This window comes from Oenanthe melanoleuca, chromosome Z, assembly GCF_029582105.1.
Source record: "Oenanthe melanoleuca isolate GR-GAL-2019-014 chromosome Z, OMel1.0, whole genome shotgun sequence".
NCBI lineage: Eukaryota > Metazoa > Chordata > Aves > Passeriformes > Muscicapidae > Oenanthe > Oenanthe melanoleuca.
This window is the reverse complement of record NC_079362.1, coordinates 49,165,461-49,187,452: the sequence shown is the minus strand read 5'-3', so window position 1 is coordinate 49,187,452 and position 21,992 is coordinate 49,165,461. Positions and strand designations below refer to the sequence as shown.

Below are 21,992 nucleotides of genomic sequence, written 5' to 3'. Positions count from 1 at the left end.
ATTTTATTTTGTTCTCCCAGTTATCACATCTAACCTACTTAGGTGTTGATTCACAGGTAAAAGGTTAGACATTGGAACTCCTAAGGACAAGACACAGAGAACTGTTTTAATTCACAGTAACTTTTTTCTGCAAACTTTCTTTTAAAAAAATAAAATAGAAAGTTACATTCAGATTAGCAATATTACATATTATTCTAAATTAAGCTAAGATTTAGTAATCAGAAGATACTACATTTGGAGATGTCCATATAACTTATTTCTGTATCTCAAATATCTTAAATCATATTATTACATACTCTATATTTTTTCCATTGGATCCAGTTAATTCCATGCTAACACACTCATAAAAAGAAAAATACATAAACATACCTTATTCCACAATTTCCTTACATAAATTACTAACTTGCAGCCAGAATTCAATTCTTTAAATGTTTTAATCAATGTCTGAAACTTACCCCAGGATCATGTTTTCAGAGATGAAAGACACAGAACTGCCTACATACTTTTCAACAAACCAAAGCCATACAAACACCTAATTCCCACTGACATCAACCAGCTAATTATCTGCCATTCACTGGTGGTTTTAACAATTTCAGTAGGAATCTACCTTTATATTTCAGTATCTAACTAACTAGTCAATTATTTCCAATTATAAAATAATTCCACAACTATTTACTGTTAATTAATATGTAAATTACTTGATTTGTTACTTATTTATCATGTAACCAAGCAGCAGAATAGAAACTCATAAAAATGTAATTAATAATTTGAAGAAGATAATCAATATTTTGTCATTACAACAACTGAACAAAAAGAATACTTACAAAAAAGACTGACAATAAAAGTAAGTCAGATGTTGTAATATATGTACTTTGGTGGGGGGAAGTGCTTTTGCTGCTCTACAAAAAGTATTAGTTGCAAAATAGTGAAATCACCTTGTGATGATAACTTGTCAGTCTTTACATGTTGGGTCTACCATTATGAATGTGTCACTTGGGCAAAGTTATAAAACATTAAATACAGAAAAGTGAAACTGATTGTGCAAGAAATGGATATACTACAAGGGAACTCTCAACAAAGGATACCTGTATAACAAAATTAATTAAAATATTTGGAAATATTTGGATTTCCCAAAAATATATCCCAAAATATTTTGGAAATATTAGGATTTCTCTGAAGTTAACTACAGAAGAGAAGATAAAAATCCCTCTTCAGATTCCAAAATATTCAGTTGAAAAAAACTTGCAAAATCACTTTCAAGGATTTTGTGGAAAAGAAAGAATCAAAAAACATTTTAAGGATTTAATCTACTAACTTAATTTGCATTTTATTTCTATACAACACACATTATTATATTTATTTATATGTTTGACCATTAAAAATTTAATTTTATTTTTATTTAATTCTCTTCATAAGATGTACATGTCTTATGAAAGCAAGTAAATATCTAAAGCAAAGAATTTGTATAATTATGAATTATGTATAAACTTGAACTTCAACAGGCAATTTCTTTAGAGATGAGGCAAAGTTTTGTAGGAAGGCCCTTGCATTTGCAAATCTTACTTTTTTGGGCTGAAAGCATGCAACTCTTAAATATTCTAAAGTAGGATAATTTTATTTACAAGCATAAATTATAACTACAACCATACTGAGTCATCCACTAGATGGTCAGAAACTGAGCCCTTTTTTTATGTTCCTGATAACTCATCTCAAAGTTGGGTGAAGAGCAGATGCTGCCTATCCAAACACAACTGATCTGGCAGCACTGTGAGCTCCAACAAAAATACCTAAGGCTGCAATCCTCCATACTGTTTAGAAAGCACCTCTTCTGTGCCAACCTCAGTGTATTAGATTTCTAAAGAAAGCAAAAATTAACAGAATAACCATATCCTTAATACCATAATATACTTTAGCAATAAGCCAAAGTAAGTTTGTAAAGCTGCAATACATTTTCAAATAAAAATAATGTTAAAAGTATGTGCATTTATATGTGCACGACTTTGAAAATTTATATATACTGTAAAATGTGATCTTCACTGGAAATGTGCAACTAACTTTATAGGTCTTCCAATTTCCAAGCACTTTTCACAAAAGTGCTTAGAAATGGTACTTTTTAAATATTTTTGGTGAGTACAGAGAGGTTGAAATTACTTTGAAAACATGGTCCAATTAAGAAATAAAACTAAGAGAAGATATCTGAAGCATGATTACTTGGAGAGGTCAGTAGAGCCAAAAAAATACTAAATCAGCTACCTACTGATTTTTATTGCTTCTTAATAAGTGGTACAGTTCAAAATTTTAGTGTAAAGAGACAAGCTAGTTGTGGTCTTTTTCTGTTATTGCGGAATATTCTGTAGACTCAACCATCTTTTTTGCCCAAAATCTGGGACTTTTGAGTAGATCCAGATACATGGTTTTAACAGTTAATTACTAGGGTTTTGCAGCAACGTACTTAAAACAGGTGTATGAAAGCATCATTTTTATTTAGTTTGGTAAACTGTTCTACAGACTCTATTAATCAATTAATTAAAATCCAATCAAAATGTCCTTTTTCTTAACATTGTTACCAAGTTCTGAGTTCTAGAACACAGAGTTGAGCATAAATGAAGAGAATTTTACCAAAGAAACAAAAACTCTAGTGACTTCTGCTTTTGGCGAAGTGTGATTAGAAGATTAGTGGATTACAAGAAAGAAGCACATTCTACAGAAAAAAGTACTGTCTAGCAGCTAAGTCAGCCATATAGCTTCAAATCTGCTGAAAATGAAAATTACCTACAAACTTAAAAGTGAGCTGGTTGTATATGGTAAAAATTCTACAAAGCTGTAAACTTTGAAAAAAGCTAGAAACATTATGCTTCCTGAAGCAAATACTGTCTTACCATTGTGCACCACGTATAGACACAGTCACTCAAATTATTGTTAAACAAACCTGTAAGCTTCATTTTCCTTGAAGTAAAACATTAACACTGCCTGGAATTACATAACTCTTAAATTTAAGAAGACCACAAAATCTCAGAGTTATTTATACATACAATCTAAAATTGTTACCTAACTGACAAGCTGAAATGCCACATCAGTGAGGTAACAGGAGAGGCACTGGAAGATAATTTGCTTCTGGGCTACCAGCAAGAGAAGCAGAGACAAGATCATGGAATTTGACTGTAGTTAAGCATTCTGTTAGTTTTTAACCTAATTATTGCATGAAAAAATGTCCAAGGATGCATATGATAAATCATAATGCACTAGCAGGAAATTGCTGTGGATGCTTTTAGTTAATATTAGAAGTTTTGCTACACTAAAATAAGAGCAGCTGTAATTTAATTCAAAAATTACCTCAGCAATTTCTCAAGAAATTTTTTTCTTTGGATGCACTGTAGAGAAGTCATGAACTTAAGACCACAAGACACACCACAACACTTATTTACCTAAAAAAGCCATAGCCTCTTTGGAAAACTTGGAAGACACAACTAATTAAAACCTAAACAAAATAGCTCTTCTTATTACCTCTTTTCCTCTTTTGCTCTCAGTTGCTCCTCTTGTCGAAGAACCTGAACCATCACTGACTCAAACATGCCTGTTGACAGGCCTACTAAATTGCGAGGTGTGGAACGACGTCTTGTAGAAATGCATGCTGTTGTTTTGTCATCCTCTTGCCCATAGCATCCTCTGGATGTTACAGCTAATGATGTTTTCTCTCTTAAATGCCTAGAAGAAAAAAGCAAGCTGATTCACAACTACAAACTTCCATACCAGTGGCACCCTAATGCCTAGCCTACCAACCATGGATCGAGCATGTTTAGCCAGAAAAAAGTTTTTTTTTCACCTGTCATTTTCTCCAACTTGCAAATTCCTTTATGAAATTTTAAACCCAACACACTAATATAACCTATGTTTTTACACCAGTTAAAAACTGTATACTTACCACAATTACCAAATATTATTTGGAATTGAATTCTCTATCTTAATCCGTAAGTATTTGGAAAGAAAAAGCTTCCAAGACCAAGATAAGAAAGTATCCCTTTTACCAGATACCTAAAAATGGGCGGCTGGGTGGTGGGGGGAAAGGTGTATTAGTTGGTTTAGGCTAGAGAAGCATATGTTAAACACTGGTATCATCCTATTTAAAAGCACAAAAACTGAAAGAGAAAACACTACAAATTTGTCTCCTAAGTTACAATTCTTCATATATTGTTTCAAAACAGTCCATTAAAACTAATGACTTTTTACAACCTGTGAAAACATTTGAGGGACAGGGGAGAAAATTCCAACCTCCATTTAGGAGGAATCTCAGTTTTAAGGTAATCTTCTGTAGCTTGTAGTATCCAGGAATTACATAACCAATATTGATTGATTCCCTTGAATCACCTGAAGGGGATCATTGACCTAAACACTGGTCTGCAATGATGTAAGAACGATTGTTCCAAGAAGTAGCTCTTCAATTTCATTTTACAAATAAGATAATGTTAAACAATTCAAACAAATTCATCTAATTAAGAATTGTAAAAGAACTTTGAGACTTCTAGGTTCCATAATACTTTATACTTACATTTACTAGAAACTTTTACTAAGCTAGTGCACACAGACATAATGAAAAAATCTTCACAAATTTCTGAAGAGTCAACACAATAAAAATTCACTATATACTGAGGCAGGATTATCTTTACACAGCTCAGTATTTCCTAATATTTATCTGAAAAAGACTGTGCATTGAATGGAATGAAAAGAGCAACTGAATTTATTTTTTTAGTCAACACCTACACTGCTATCTGAAATCACAAAATCTTCAAAGTTGCATTTGGCTATTTATCTGCCAGCAGTAACTCTATTAAGCCAGGATGTGTTTGGGTTTTTTAAATATCAGGTTTTACTCAAGAGAACTAGGAACATTCAAGCCTCTCGACGTTCAGCTCTTTCCCTTCTAATACCAGACTGTCCCAAAACTGTTGTTACACAAAAACAGTTTCAAATACACTATTGCTGCAGCAGCACTGAATATATTCACTCTGCTTTCAGGTGACTTCTGCACCACTCTCCTGAAGAGGTCTTCATACAGGAGCAACGTTCTTACCAGCTGGCAGCTCATGCTCTCCGTCACTAGCAAACTTAAAGCTGATGGCCACACAGAGCCTTACATATTTCCCAACACTGCTCTTTCTTCCCTTCAGCCTTCACCAAAAATGCCTCTTGGTTTTTACATGCAGAATACTATGTCATTCAGAAGACCAGAGGGCTTTTCTCTAAGAAGCCATCATGTTTTTTCTGATAATGACTAAACTGTGCCTATAACAAGCTCATGAGAAATCATGTACTTCAGTTGTGATTTAAACTGTGCTTTCTACACTATAGCTCGAGAGCTTTTTATGTTTCAGCTGCTTTGGCTGATAAGAAAGTTGCTGCCAGGGACTTACATTTCAACTTACCACGATTTCCGTTTTGCCATTTAAGACTATAGTATGTTAAGCATTGTCCCTCATTTTATAATCATAAAAAAAATACACCATTTCAAAGCCCATAACTTTGGCTTAATATTTATTCCTACGTATTTTAAGGGCGATAAAAATTCCACAGATTGTAAAAATAATAATTTCAAAGAGCCAAATATTCATACAGAGTTTAGGCAGTTTCACGACAGAATGAAATAAAGAAAGAAGCATTTGACATCTTGTGTAAACAATTGTCCCTCCATGTTCACAAAAGGCTTCTTTCAGATGGAAAATCTTAGGCAGGAAATGCTGTGCTCTATTTGGCATTTTGAGGTTTGGAATTTCCAAAGCGTTTTGAATTAAGATTTGAATAGCTCCCAGTAGGGAACGTTAATCTTCATAAAAGTGTTGAAGGTTCCAGTATTCTTTCTGTTGTGGGGTTTTGTTTGATGCTTGTTTTCTTTTAAAGGAATTTTTACGTAAAGAAACACACCCTCCTGCTCTACTTTATGTAAAAGAACACGCGGAACGGCCCCTATCGTTCTCTACACCTACCGGGATAGCAGCGCCAACTTCTGTTCCAGCATCATCTCCAGCTTCTGGGCCTGCTTGGAGAGCCAGTGATCCACACCGTGCAGCCGATAGCAAGTCTCCAGCATGAGCCGGAAATCACACACAAAATCTGCTATCCCTGTGTACTGCCCACTGGAAAATTTCTCTTCCATCTTCAATAGCCATATTCCAGATGGCAACTGCTCCAAGGACGGGCTGTTCTTACGGCCCGAGAGGGAGCCAGAGCCTTCTTCCCCGAAAAATGCCTGATCCGTGAGGGGCTTTAGGAAGGGCGCCGTCAGAGGCCGGTATTTCTCCAGCAGGAACTCGCGCAGGATGCGGTACCCCTGCTGCAGCTCAGGATTCAGGCTTTGCTCCCAGGCAGTCTTCCCTCCCTCATCATCCGCCTCCTTCTCAGGTTCCTCCATCCCACTAGGAAGGGCCGAGGGCCGATCCTCTGGGAGGTCTCCGGCGGACTCCATGTCTCCCGCCCCGGGCCCGCTCTCCGGCACCTGCCGGGGCCCGCAGCGCTGCGCCTCGCCCGGCCGCCGCATCCGCACGGGGCTCACCTGCGCACACAGACACCGCTCAGCGCCCCGCCGGCCCGGGGGGCGGGACGCGCCCGCCGGGGGGGAGGCACCGACTGGGCTGGCGCGCGGCCCCGCCCGCCCGGGGACCGCGCCCTCGCCCTCAGCGCCCGCCCCCTTCTCCCCCGCGCGCGGCCGGCAGCCCCGGCGCATCCCGCCCCCCGCGTGCGCCCTTCCCGCCGCGCCGGCCGGGACCTCCCTCCGCGCCGCGCGCGCGCTCCCGGCAGGCAGGCGGCGCGTGCCGGCCCCGCGCGGCGTCCGTCGGGTAACGGGCGGCGCGCGCGGCAGCACGAGCGGAGGGGAGGGAGGGGGCGCGGCCCCCCAGACCGGGAAAGGGCGCGGAGCCGCTCACCCCAGCGCGCATGCGCGCGCCTGGCCAGTGGCTCTGCGTCCGGCGGCGGGCTGGGTGAGATGTGACGTCATCAGAGGGCGCCCAACTCGGAGCCGGCGGTGGCGATGCAGGGGCGCCGCTGTGCGCGCACGGTGGGGCGGGGCCTCGCGGCGGGGCTGCGGGGCGGGGCAACGAGCCCCTCACGGGCGGGGCGGGGCTGCTCCGGCCGCCTTCCCGCGGCGCGGGTGGCCGTGGGACTGTGGCCGTGAGCCCCGGCATCGCAGAGCTCTGCTGCTGAGAGATTTCGGCCGCGTAACGGGTCTGTCGTCTCAAATCAGAGGTGTGCCACCGCAAGTGTTCAGCCTCTGAAGCGAGGCAGCAACTCACAAAAGCACTCGGTTCTGCCCGACTTGACTTAGGAATCAGTGCCTTGTGAGGGGAGGTTGCTACTAATGACGCTGTCCTGGCCTGGGGTGTACTTGTAGTAATTTCACGTTTGCCCTCACGTTTCCTCCGGTTCTGATCAGTCCTGTACGTGATCCTAAGGGACATTGCCCGGGCACCAGGGAACTCCAGGTAGCTGTCTCCCCAGCAAGGCAAAGCACCTAGAGACACACTTCGGGTGGTTTTGGTTTTATCCTCTTCACATTCCTAACTATGCGAAAAGCTAAGGGCACCCTGCTGAGAGGGAGTGGGGGAAAATGAATGTAGGGGAGCAGGAAAAAAAACCCTCTGCTTCTGTAGGGGCATTCTTGTTCCTCCGAGATCACTCCAGAGACCTTGCTTGCAATGGAGTTGTCTTAATTGGAATAAATGCCTCCACACTACAGGAATTCCAGATGTGCTCGGAAGGATCGTTGTGCATTGAGACTGTAGTGATCCATGCGATAGTTAACCCAAGTGTAGCCGCATCCAGGATGATCTCCAGGTCTGCGTTGTGCTGTGCGTATCCCACGGCCACAGGATAAATTCAGGCAGTGCACTGGTACAGCAGCTGTGAGCAGTTCCCACACTGTAGTGGCATCTCCATGAGCTTGCCTCTATCTAAAACTGCAGCCAGGCTGCAAACATCCTCTTTGACAGTAGAAATTACAATAAAGTTGTTGTCTTGTAAGGAAATCCTCTTATAGCTTGAATGACCACAATGGGATAGCCCTCCCACAGATGGGGTCTTCGTAATGCATCTTTTTTACAAACCCATTTGTTGCTGCACTGCTTGTGGTTTGTGGGATCTGAGATGCTGTAGGACAACAATTCTCTCATTCCTTATGATGTTAGCTCTAAGAAATTGCATTTGAAATGATACTTTGCAGAGTCTGAATGTCTTTCTGGTACTGGGACCATAAGAACCAGTATGTCCTGTTGCAAAAGAGAGGGAATGCTAAGTTGTGTTTTCTTTAATAACTGATCTCAGGAATAGTGTTCATCTTGTCTAAGTGCCACTCCAAACTGAAGGTGAAGAGTCACCATCAGAGGGACAGTGAAGGAGGAGCGATTCCAGCAACATGTGTGGAGATTAAATCAACTGTAGGAAAAGCATAACTGAAGAAAGCAACTGTTCAAGTAACAGTGGGAATTTCTAGTATAAATAAAATAAAACTAGATGGGGCTAGCAGCTCTTTTGTAAGTTTTGTGCCTGTTGGAGTGTCTGGCCTGCAATACTCACTTCCTGGCTCATTTATACTCTCTGTAACAATACCTGGTGAGAGGAATGTTATATTTGTCTTTACAAATAAATTGTAAATCTGTTGGTAGATAAAGTTAGCACCTAGAGATAAACGAAACAATGGGAGGGATTACACTGATTGGTGAATGGAAAAAGAGATTTGCCTTTACAAACAAACTGTAGATTTGCTGGTAAATGAAATTGGGTAACAGAAGATGAAAGAAGCAACAGGAGGGGAAACTATGAATTCTACAAGAATTAAAAATTAAAAGGGAGGGTTATACATTAGAGGGGAATCTCAGGTGTCAGGCGTTCCGGGAAGTCTGTGCCTCTCGAGTACCTCAGCCAATGGGGAAAGAGAGAGGGAAAAGCGGCCGGGAAATTAGGATAAAAAGGGAGGCTGCGTCCTCCAAAAATTCGAGAGATCCCAGGAGAATGCCCCATGGCCTCTCCCTTTATTCGAATAAAGCAAAAAGGACTCCTCTGTCTCCTTTTTGGACATAAACCTCTGGTGTTTGTGGATTAATTTTCCTTGAAATTTGGGGGCTCGTGTCCGGGATATTTCCACCGTCCAGGGCAGCAGGCAGCGGTGGAGCTGAAGGCGCGCCTCACCCAGTTTGGTGATCAGCTCTCCTGGGTTGGCCCCGGGCGATTGATTGGGTTCCCGAGACTGTCCAGGAGACAGACGAGTGGCGGACCAGAGGTCCGTGAAGAGTCCGCAGGGAAGGACCAGTGAAAATCTCACCGGTGAGTAAAATGCGATCCTCAGGGAGCAAACCTGGGAGGGCGCCCATGGAGGGCAGCACAGGTGAAACGGGGAACCCACGGAGGGCAGCACAGGTACACCTGGGAGGGCGCCCATGGAGGGCAGCACAGGTGAAACGGGGAACCCACGGAGGGCAGCACAGGTACACCTGGGAGGGCAGGCATGGAGGGCAGCACAGGTGAAATGGGGATCCCACGGAGGGCCGCACAGGTACACCTGGGAGGGCAGGCATGGAGGGTTGCTTGCACAGGTGAAACAGGACACCCATGGAGGGCTGGAAGGGTAGAGCCGGGAAAGGGCCCCCGGAGAGTCCCTTGGGGAAAGTGCTGGGGTCTTGGGACAGATTGTATATTCACTCAGAGGTAACTATGAAAATTATGGTAAAATATTGTTATTTTGTGTGGCCAGAGTATAAGTTGTCAAAGGGGCTTATTAAGGCTATGTTATATAGATGCCCTGTGGGGGCAATAAGGGAAATCGAGAAGGGGTCTTGATAGTCCATGGCCTGAGGGGCAAAAACGGGAGTCGAGAGAGGGTCTCGACAGCGGTGGCTGGATGGAGAGTGTTTGTGCGTTACAACAGAATTGAAGAGGAGTGTGTTATAGATATGGGTGAGGCAATGAGCGGCAGGGCCGGGCACGGAGCTGCGGTACCGAGAACACGGGCTGGGGGCTGGGGGTCTGCCGGTGCTCTGTGCCGGGCTGTGCCTGACCCCGCCACCCCCGGGCAGGGCCGGCAGTGTCCGCTGGCCCCCGTGAGGCTGCGGGACGTGCTCGCTGAGAGCACCAGTGGGGGAGAAGTGTTTGGACTGTGACAGGACAGGCACAGGCTCTGGTATACGGTGTGTGATAAAGAAAAGGAGAACAAAAATAAAGGAATATTTGGGAAATGCGGATTATACATGGAAGGATTGGAATTTTCTTTTGGGAGTTTTTTTAGGTCATCGGAGAGACGAATGGTTTTGCGGGGGGCTCGGCAGCTGTGAGGGGATGGGCGTCCGCGGGCAGCGGGGGGGCTGCACCCAATGCACCTACAGTGGATGGTGCCGTCCCCCAGGCGGACCCCCAGTGGGACCCAAATAACCAGGCTAGTCTGGCTCACCTCCGTGATTACCGTGCTTATCTAATCAGGGCAATCAAGTCAGCTGCTCCCAAAGCTAACAACGTAGCTAAGGCTATGTCGTTAGAACAGGAGAAACAGAAAAGTCCCTCTCATTAGTTGGAGAGGATTACGGATGCCTTGAGGAAACATGGGGGGATGGATCCTGAGGGGCCAGCCTTTGACACATTGCTGAAAGTGCAATTTGTTACTAAGGCTTGGCCTAATATAAGAAAAGGAGTACAAAAAGATGAAAAGTGGCAAAATAAGCCTCTGGAAGAATTGGTCAGAAAAGCATAGCAGATATATGTGAGAAGGGATGAGGAAAAGGCAAAGGCTAAGGAAAAGATGATGGCAGAGTTTTTGCAGCCCCGGAGCAATAAATAGCAGGGTCCAAGGGGTCCCCCGGGACAGAGGGGATGGGGTTGGCCACAGGGAAGTGGCAGAGGCATTCCCTCTTCGGCAGAGGATAGCCAACCCAAACCGTGGCTGGGGAGGAATCAGTGTGCTATCTGCAGGGCAGAAGGGCATTGGAAAAATGAGTGTCCGCAGAAACAGCTGGACCCTCAGGAGGAGGAAGTCCAGAGGATAATGGAAATGGATTGTTAGGGGTGTCAGGGGCTCCTATTATATCAAGGACCCACCACTCAAGAGCCCTTGATAACTTTTAAGGTGGGTCCGGATCGAGAGGAGGTGTGTTTTTTTTTGGTAGACACAGGGGCCTCTCGATCCACTTTAAATTTTATACCTAGGGGGGAAAATTGTAAAAAAAAAAACCTGTGGTTATTCAAGAAGTGAGCGGAAAGGATGAGCGAGTGTATTTTATTCAGCCACTGTTAATCGATGTAAGGGACAGGTTTGAACTGCATGAATTCCTGTTTGTTCCTAATTGTGATTGTAATTTACTGAGAAGAGATCTAATGGCTAGAATGGGAATGCAAATTAGTAGTGTAAGAAGCGACACGGAGTTCAAAACTGTAGTATTTTTGTGTAAAATATCTGAGAAGGCTTATACTGAAATAAATCCGGAAGTGTGGGCAGCCCCAGGGAAATATGGAAAACTAGATATAGAACCTCTCCAAATTACTTTAAACAACAGGGACAAGTGGTGTCTAAAAAGCAATATCCTCTTTCAAGGGAGGGAAAGAAGGGGTTACAGCCTGTTATTGAGTCCCTGCTAAAAGCAGGTCTATTGGAGCCATGTATGTCTCTTTATAATACCCCTATCCTGCCAGTTAAGAAACCAGATGGAACATATAGAATAGTGCAGGATTTAAGAATAATAAATGAAATTGTCAAACCAAGGCATCCCACAGTTCCGGATCCATATACAATCCTAAATCAGATCCCTTCTTCACATCGGTGTTATTCTGTACTGGATTTGAAGGATGCTTTCTGGGGGTGTCCGATTACAGAAAATAGTAAACAGTATTTTGCCTTTGAATGGGAACAGGAGGAAGGAGGGAAGATGATAAAACAACAGTTGACGTGGACAGTCCTTCCCCAGGGATATACAGAGTCACCGGTTTTGTTTGGACAAGCTTTGCAGAAAATATTAAGAGGGTTTACTCCACCCTCAAGAGTTAAGCTGTTACAATATGTAGATGATTTGATGTTATCGGGGGAACAGGAAAAGGTGGTTGAAGAGGCTACTGTAAAACTGCTTAATTTCCTTGCAAAAAAGGGACTTAGAGTGTCCAAAAAAAAAAAAAAAGCTCAGTTAGTAGAAAAAAGGTCAAATATTTGGGACACATTCTGACTGAGGGGTTACGGCGTGTTGATCTAGAAAGAATAAAAGGGATTTTGCAAATACCATTTCCCCAAACTAAAAAGGAGCTACGGCAATTTTGGGGTTGGTAGGGTACTGCAGAGTTTGGATCGAGAATTTTTCTGTTGTGGCTAGACCTTTGTGTAACTTTTTAACCCAGAGCGGTCCTGGTGTTGTGATGTGGACACCAGAGGTGGAGCAGTGCTTTGAAAAATTAAGGGATGAATTGGTTGGTGCCCCGGTCTTAGCTCTTCCGGACACAGAAAGGGAATTTCAACTACATGTGGATGTTAAACCGGGACATGCTAAAGGAATTTTGGTACAAGAACATGGAGGGACACAAAAACCTGTCGCCTATTTCTCTAAGTTGTTAGACCCAGTGGCCAGAGGCTGGCCCCATTGTCTGCAGAACTGTGCAGCCACAGCTCTGATGGTGGCTGAGGCAAGAAAGCTTACAAGGGGAGGGTATCTGATCGTAAAGGTTTCACATCAGATTAAAGCTTTGTTAACTGAGAGAGCCTCTAAGTGGATGAAGAGCGCTCGATTATTACAGTATGAATCTTATTTAATGGAACAGGAAGATTTAGAATTTAAAAATGGGGAAAGTTTTAATCCAGCCTCCTGTTTGAATGGCCCCAAAGAAAGGGGAAGACAGGAGGAAAGCCATGATTGTATCCAAGTTATAGATCTTCAAACTAGAGCTAGGGAAAATTTGAGAGATACTCCCTGGCCTGAGGGAGAGAATCTGTTCATTAGTGAGTCGTCAAGAGTGATAAACGGGAAGCGTTTTACAGGATAATATATCGTGAGTAGGAAACAAAGGAAAGGGGGAGGTTACCCCACCTGGTCAGCCCAGACAGCTGAGCTGTATGGGCTGATCAGAGCCTGTGAGTTATACCAGGATAAGACAGTGAATATTTTTACTGATTCTAAATACGCATATGGGGTGATACATGCATTTGGGAAACTTGGGAAGAGTTTTATTAAATTGTAGGGGAAAGACGTTAGCCCGTAAAAACTTAGTCTCTCGCCTATTGGAAGTAGTAAATTTACCAAAAAGGGTGGCAATAATCCACATTAAGGGGCATCAGGCAGGGTACTCAGAGGAGGCAATAGAAAACCGACTGGCGGATAAAGAAGCTCGGAAAGCCGCATTGTTGCCAGAAATCTCTAAAATCCTCCCCTTACTCCCAGTAACTGCACCGCTGCCAGAGAAACTGTCTTTCCCACCAGAGGAACTTAAGATAATTTAAAAAGTGGGGCAGAAGAAAGAGGAAATAATTGGTTTGCAAGGGATGAGAGGCAGTGGATCCCAAAAGCTCTGGCCTTACAATTGTTAAAACAACTTCATGGAGTCATTGGGGCTCTCGAGGGCTGGCAGAAGTCTTCCTAAAAATGTATGCTGCTGTGGGTCTTTTTGGCTTGGCAAAAGGAGCTATTGAGGGTTGTTTGACTTGTGCTAAAACCAATAACAAAATTACAAAGAAACTTGCCGGGGAGAGAGGCCTTGGGCTGTACGTCCTTTCCAGAGATGTCAGGTGGATTTTACTAAAATGCCCCGAGTGGCAAGGTTTAAATATCTTCTGGTAATAGCACGTAATTAACAGGGTGGCCAGAAGCATTCCCTACTTTTTCAGCAACTACAGGATCAGTTGTTAAAGTGTTTTTGGAACAAATAATTCCAAAATATGGAATTGTGGAAGCAATAAACTCAGGGGAACTCATTTTACAGAAAAAAAAAAAAAAAAAAATTCTTCAAGAAGTTATGAGTGCTTTAGGGATACAATGGAACCTGCATACCCCCTGGCACCCCCAGAGTTTGGGTTGGGTTAAAAGAATGAATGGAAAAATAAACACCTTCTGAAGCTGGTGATAAAAACCAAGATGCCATGGGTAAGGCTCCTGCCCCTGGCTTTGGCAAGAATAAGGGCCAGATCCAGGAAAAATATTCAATTATCTCCCTTTGAATTAATGTTTAGAATTCCTTATCCTTGTAATTCTCAGCCTAGTGGCGGGGTAAAGATAAGTAATGTGTATTTGAAACATTATGTGTCTTGGGTACTGTCTCTTGTGAAATCTCTTTGACAGGAGGCTCAGCTGGCACAGACCCTGCCTTTGGACTTTGCTGTTCACAACATCCAGCCAGGAGACTGGGTTCTAGTTAAAGAGTATAAAGAAGCACCGCTGGTGGTGAAGTGGCGTGGACCGTTCCAGGTGTTGCTGACCACAGAAACAGCCGTCAAGACAGCTGAACACGGGTGGACCCATCACACTCAGGTCAAGGTCTCTGAGGGCCCAGAGATTTGGACATCTCAGCTGGAGGAGAGGGACGGGAAGCAGCGACTAACCCTCCGCAGGGGCGGACTGGAGCAGTAGCAAGTGCGTCGACATCGAGGGAAGCCTCGTGTGCCCACCCACGGATTGCCTGCTGAAACAGTTTGTGTGGGCATCCCTCCTCTCGGATCCCCCGTCTGGCAGGGGCCAGCCCTTTGCTGTCACTGTTTTCTTTGTGCTAAGCTGTTTCTGTGCCTTCACTCACCACAGGTGCAAAAGACACGTGAAAGTAAAAATTAAGTTAGGGAATTACATAACACCATCAGAAAGTTTCTCTTAATAATCTTACCTTTATACTGTCAGTTAGGGTGGGGCCAGGAATGGGAAAATAAGTTTTTAACTTTAAGAGAAGAAGTAGCAAAAAACCTTTAACCTTAGCAATTGCTGGGTCTGTGGGGGGCCAGGAGGATCTGAAAACTGGCCTTGGGTGGCCAGCCCAGTCGAACCTAAATGGTGGGTTAGCACCCTGAGTGAGGTCCATAATGGAACAGAATTTTGGGATTAAAAAAAAAAGAATTCCATGGCGGCTTCATTCTTCTGAAAGAGGCACTTATTGTCTAAATAGAACAGAAAGCATATCTGTGGGAAAAAGTGTTTGTGACTGGACTTTATCAGTGGAACTGGCAACACTAGAATGGAACTCGAACTCTTTTTAGCAGGTTCTGGTCCAAATCTAATAAGACAGATCTGGGATGTAACTGCAGCTGGAAACCTCATGTGGGAGCATGGAAGTGCAAATACTGTGATTCCTATGGTGGGGCAACTATTGTTGGGGGACCACTAGGCCCAGGAAGCAAGCTGTATTTTGACTCCCCAGTGGATCATGAAAATTGGAGGGTCCCTTTGCCAACGGGACCTGGGCTTTAAAGGGGCATTACTGGATTTGTGGCCAACATGCCTATCGTAGGTTACCCCCAAACTGGTCAGGAATATGTTATGTGGGGTATATCAGACCTCTGTTCTTTCTGCTACCACAGGTTCAGGGAAACCAGTTAGAAATCAAGGTATATGATAATCTAATTAGGGAAAAGCAGTCAGTTGATGTATCCCTGGCTGGGGGTAGCACCCAAAAGTGGGTGATAATGAGTGGCCACCTGAACAAACCATACAACGCTATGGACCAGCCACTTAAAATCCTAATGAATTAATATCAGGTGCCAGAAAACCCATTTATAATTTAAATCAAATAGTTAAGTTACAAGCTGTCTTTAAAATAGTAAGTAACCAGACAGCTACAGCTCTTGACCTTCTTGCTGACCAATCTACTCAAATGAGAAATGCAGTATTTCAACACCATATAGTATTAAACTATTTATTAGCAGAAGAAGGGGGTGTGTGTGGCAAATTAAATTCCTCAAACTGCTGTTTAAAAATAAATTACAATAGAAAAGTAGTGAAACAAATAGCAAAAGGAATAAGAAAGTTAGCTCATGTACCGGTCCAAACATGGAAAGAATGGGAATGGAACATGTTTTCATGACTACCTGGTAAACTGTGGGTTAAAACAATTGCTTTTTTCTCTTATGTGCTGTAGCAACTCTAATATTTTTACCATGCATGATCCCTTGCTTAATACAACTTATTCAACATGTGATCAAGGGAATGCAGGTTATAGCCATGCCTACTGACCCACAGATGGCTATGAAAGGACAGAAATTGATGTCATTGCAAATAATTGCGAAACCAAAAAAGACACAAAAACAAGAAATTAAGACAATGATAGCTAAAGTTTGTAAAGACAATTACTAAAAATAAAAGAGGAGGGATTGAGAGGAATGTTACATTTGTCTTTACAAATAAATTGTAAATCTGTTGGTAGATAAAGTTAGCACCTAGAGATAAAAGAAACAATGGGAGGGATTACACTGATTGGTGAATGGAAAAAGAGATTTGCCTTTACAAACAAACTGTAGGTTTGCTGGTAAATGAAATTGGGTAACAGAAGATGAAAGAAGCAACAGGAGGGGAAACTATGAATTCTACAAGAATTAAAAATTAAAAGGGAGGGTTATACATTAGAGGGGAATCTCAGGTGTCAGGCGTTCCGGGAAGTCTGTGCCTCTCGAGTACCTCAGCCAATGGGGAAAGAGAGAGGGAAAAGCGGCCGGGAAATTAGGATAAAAAGGGAGGCTGCGTCCTCCAAAAATTCGAGAGATCCCAGGAGAATGCCCCATGTCCTCTCCCTTTATTCGAATAAAGCAAAAAGGACTCCTCTGTCTCCTTTTTGGACATAAACCTCTGGTGTTTGTGGATTAATTTTCCTTACACTGGTAGTTTAATAGAAGTTTTTGCTTCTTGCTGTATATGTGGCCTTGCTTTGAGAATATGAGAACTTGTAGTCATAATTCTGTATAAAATTTGTAGGCTGAGTAGCCACAAAATGTCTTCAGAGATTTTGGTGTGATAACATCTCAGCTATATTTATACTCCTGTCAAAAACTGAACTTTTATGGTGATGAACTAAATTAAGATTTAGACTTTATGCTCTGAAATTAAATTTCAGTGAAGAAGGGCCCACATATGACAAAACAAGATAATATCCTTTATTGGGAGCTCTGACTTGTATCACCAAAATATTTGAAAGAGGATATCTTTTCTCAGTATGCAATCAAAGTAGTATTTTAAAAATAATTTTTAAAAAGGATTGTACTGGGAAACATCACTGTATCGATCTTTAAGAACTTTTCTGTGGGTTTTTTTTATGTAATAAGAAAAATACATTATATTCAAGAAATTCTGTGATACACTATCTATGTACTTCCTGAGTCTTGCCACATGAGTGCACTGTTGAATAAATGCCATGTATGATTCCTGCCTTAAATTAGAGCTAATAGTCCCATCTCAATGTAATCAGGGTAGAACTCTGAAGCAGAAGCAAAAAACCTGTTGGAAAACCTGTAATGAAGTAAATATTCAGTATTTATTAGGAGCTATGACTTGCATATGAGGGGGAAAAAAATTCAGAATAAATAGTGCCAATAAATTTTCTTACAATTTCTCTCCATACATCTGAATTGTATATACAATTTTTGTAAAATGGCATGATAGAGATTTACATATATTTTAATCATAAAAAATAGTTGGATATACATAATCTTCTCAAAGAATATTACACTAAGTGAGCACCTCTGCCTTCATATTATCAGAAAGATAGCAATAAAAAGTTTTCATCACTTTCTAGTGCCAGTGATGTCCTCATTGCCAGTCAGAATATGAACAGACATAGAAGAAGAAACTGTCTGTGAGTTCTACGCTTTAGAGACATTAATCACTTTTCGAGTTCTGAAAGCTGTAAGCTGTTGACATTCAAGATTTTGCAGCATATAGTACTGAAAAAATACAGTTCTCCTTAAAATAAGTAATTCTCAGCAACTTAAATCAGAAATAAAATTTTACAATGTGTTATCATGCATCAAAAATCCATTATCTAATAAAGATCATGAATAACTATGTCATGTCATGCTATGATCCAAAATTCTGTTATGATGTCTTTTTAGAAATAAGACTAAAGCAATTTTGTCAAGCAACACATTCAAATGTATTTTTCTCGATTCTAGATGGCCTTTGGAGTCTACTGCATGAGAACTGTATGATATGAGTGTTGTAGGATGCCCAGGGACTTTGACCACTAATGCCTAACGTAGCTGGTTGCTGCAGGAAGTGGCACAGCAGGAATCAACATGATTTCCTGCTCAACCATGCCACACCACCAGCAGAGACCTTCCTACAGAGGACACAGGTTGGGAGCTAGGAATGATACATGAGGAGATGATTGTGCCAGATGATCAAGTAGGGTGAAACATCTAATCTCTTTGGTTCTGTAGAAAACTCTCGAGTTCAGGTCCCTTGTTTGTTGCCATTTACGCCTGACAGCTGGACATCCAGCACATACAGGCTGATAATGAGATCCTTAGCCAAGCTGGAATGATAACTGATGAGATCAGACTGCAGTATTTCATTTAGCAATGTTTGTCATTTTGCCTGCTGTTGAGCTGTTATGTTCACAGAACTTGAAAAAATGCAAATTCTTCTAGGCTTCCTCCTTCTGCAATCTTGCTAAACTTTGTCAAAATTATCTCCAGCAGAATAAAAAGTGGATGGAGTGGAGAGACAGACAACACAACTACATATGCCTCTCAGTCCCTTAAAAAATTAGTATCAGGAACTTAGTAATCTCAAACCCTATTTTTTTTTACTCTGCACTCTGTAATTGTGCAACACAGGAAAGGCAATAAAATTGCCTCATACAGACCTAACATTTATTTATGTGAAAGGTTTTGCAATTATACTTTGTTGTGTCTAATTGCAGACCTGAAGCTATTTTCTTTTTCATTTTTGTGGTATTAGAAAAATGGCAATTATTTTCCATTCCCAGTGCTAGAGAATGGAGAAGAAAATACAAGGATATGATTTTCATAGCAAAAGGAAATTTTGAAAATAACTAGGTGCAGAGATTAAAATGCCCAGAGAATCAGTGTTTGGATGACTAAAACATTTGTTCTGCTCGCTGCTCATTCAGTTTGTTTATAATCATTAACTGTAAAGACTGCTATATAGGATGTGAGAAGAAAAATCATGAACAAAGGCTAAAACTGTGGTCACACAGAAACAGTAACAGTCACACAGAATGTCTGCTTCTGACAGAGAAGAAGAGAACTTCTCCAAATACATTCACGTTATCAACAATTCTATTGTGTGTGGTGTATGTCACTGTTTCTGGTGGATGGTATGAAAGAAAAGAATCTGTGGCAAGGTGTAGTCACCTTACACATAGACTCACCTTAGATATAGAGCACATGTCAAGGCAACTCTTACATTCTATTTTACCTGTCCATCAATGAGGAATAGTGGAAAGACTGGGCAATACTTGAAAAGTATAAATTAAAAGGATTATCTGTACAACACTGATGCTTGTTCTGAAGTATTGTCACAAAAGTTACAGGAATCTGTTTGGTTAAAATGTAACTGTCTTTAGTCTCATTCAGCTGCATATCTTCTATACATCTGGTTTTATTCTACATTCAAAGATACAATACAATTGTTTCAAAATAGGAAATTTAGAAAAGTCAGAGTAATTAATTAATCAATATAAACCCCATAATATTTTCTTAGTATTGATTTCGCAGAATCACAGTATAGTTGAGGTTGAAACAGATCTCTATGTATCTGTAGCCTCCATGCTTGAAGTGAGGGCAGACAGAACTGCTTGCTCAAGGCCTTGTTCAGTTGCATTTTGAGTATCTTCAAGGAAGGAGGCTCCACAAAAGGTTTGCATGCAATAACAACAAACTACTGTAGTCCAAGAAGATATCCTGACAGCCTCTATATTTTCCTCTCTTTGCAGTTAATGTGCATGGGTTTAGCACCCCTGGATGTTAGATTTAGAGGTCATCCTGAGTTGGAAGGGACCCACAAGGACCATTCAATCCAACTCCTGGCTCTGCTCAGGACATCCTAAGATGTGCCTGAGAGCATTATCCAAATGCTTCATGAGCTGTATCAAGCTGGTGCAGCGACCACTTTCCGGAGGAGCCTTGTCCGATGCCCAACCACCCTCTGGGTGAAGAACCTTTTCCTGATATCCAGCCTGAATCTCCCCTGACACTCCAGGCTGTTCCCTTGGGTCCTGTAACTGGTCCTGTCACAGTGAAGACGTCAGTGCCTGCTCCTTCTCATCCTCTTGTGAAGAAGTTGTAACTGCAATGAGGTCTTCCCTCAGTCTCCTCTTCTCCAGACTGGAAAGAACAAGTGACCTCAGCCACTCCGCCACTCAGTTTCAATGTATTACTGTCCAGTGGACCCCTTTTGCTGAATGCCTTTTGTGGTCCTGTGTGTTCCCTAGCAAGTGAAGGGAGGACTTCTTTTACTGTCTAAAGTTCAAGTGGCATCATCCTTCTCTTATTCCAAGAAACACCAAAAATAATATAACCTTTAATGAGTAAAAAATATTTACAGTAACATTTGGTGTAAGAACTCTAGATTTAGAGAAATTTTATAAAGGAGTAATTTAGCATTGAAGCAGAAATAGTTTTCCGTTATACACGCCACTTTTCACTTTTGTGTGTATGATTTTAGGAACGAACTTCCAAAAAATTGTCAATTTTTCAGCACAGACATTGCTATGTCATAGTCTCTGTAGTAAACAGAAACACATGAAGATTTAAGTAAGTCCCCACTGTTTTCAGTAGTAGAGGTCTTCATCGCACATAGAACAGAATTATTTAATGACAGTTTGGAAGTACTGGGAGCAATAGATAGGCTACAGTAGACTCTGTTTAATTTTATATATGTCTTTGTCATGCCATGTTAACAGGATGTGAAGCAAGATTAAGTTGGAAGTTAAATGCTCATGTTCTTAGAATGTTCTTAATTAATTCTCATGTTAAATGTTCTTAGAATATTATAAAAACCCAACAGTTTCCAAGAAAAAATGCATTGATAGATTACCATGTTAGTTTCTGACAGTTAGAAAATATATTACTGCTAAATATATTTGGGTTTTTTTTTTATACATTTAGGGGAGAAAGACCTCAGTGTGAAGAAAAACAAGAGCTTCTCATACAAATGTTAATATATGTACTGGACTTTACAATAGAAACCCCGTACTCTGAACTAGAGCAAGTTTTCTTGAGCTGACACGTCCAAGATCTGAAAATCCTACCTTGCACAACCTATTTTAATGTTTTTTATCACTTTCACTGAAAATGTTTAGAAAATGCTTTCTTCACACTGTCTCTTGCAATGAACCTTTTCCCCAGTGTAAATATGACTGTATAGTGGAATCCACTGATCTTTTGTGTGGTGCAGTCTATTGGCTAGGCTCCAGTTTTTTTTTCCAGCTTGAGAGATTTTTGAATTAGATCTCCTGTAAATTGTTGACAAATTAAATGGCTGATAAAATGGCTGGTATTTACTGTATGCTCAAAATTATTCATGCAGTAACATGTGGTACCAGGAAACTTTTCCTTCCTCTCTTTCCTGCAAATACTTACTTTTTGCAGATGCGTATCTAAGAACAAAACAAAACAAAACAAAAACAAAACAAAACAAAACAAACAAACAAACAAACAAACAAATTTGTAGGCTCCTTTTTTTCTTGCTAGTTTCCATGTCAATAGTCATTATAAAATATTTTCTTAGTAATTTCATTGATGTTTCTCTCTCAATCATTGTTTTCTAGAGCTTGTTGTCTTTCAAGATAATTTAATATGACATATTAATTTAAATTAGAAGACAATTTTGAAAACCTGTCCTGTAATGGACTGGACCTAATGTTGCAACTGTAGGGATAGTTATTAAGAGGGGGCCATGACCAGTGAATTACCTTAACTCTACTGGTGAAACTTGGAGAAGAAAAGCAAGCAAGCAAGCAAGCAAAGAAAGAAAGAAAGTGAGAGATTGAGAAATGGACAGGGAGACATAGGTGCAGAAAGTCAGGGTGGGGCAGGCAGTGTTGCAAAGAGACGA

The 21,992-nt window shown here is 41.5% G+C and overlaps 1 protein-coding gene across 2 annotated transcripts in view; it reads right to left on the bottom strand.

Moving 5' to 3' along the window:
• The window catches only part of KIAA2026 (KIAA2026 ortholog), a 52,609-nt gene extending 45,986 nt beyond the window's left edge, over positions 1-6,623 (bottom strand). For both annotated transcript variants that reach the window (XM_056514118.1, XM_056514117.1), the window contains exons 1-2: positions 5,979-6,623; positions 3,505-3,705 (exon numbers count right to left, since the gene is read on the bottom strand). In XM_056514118.1, coding sequence (XP_056370093.1) covers positions 3,505-3,705; positions 5,979-6,529 — 752 coding nt within the window. In that variant the 5' untranslated portion in view covers positions 6,530-6,623. The remainder of the gene's footprint in view (positions 1-3,504; positions 3,706-5,978) is intronic.
• Between the last annotated feature and the right edge of the window lie 15,369 nt (positions 6,624-21,992).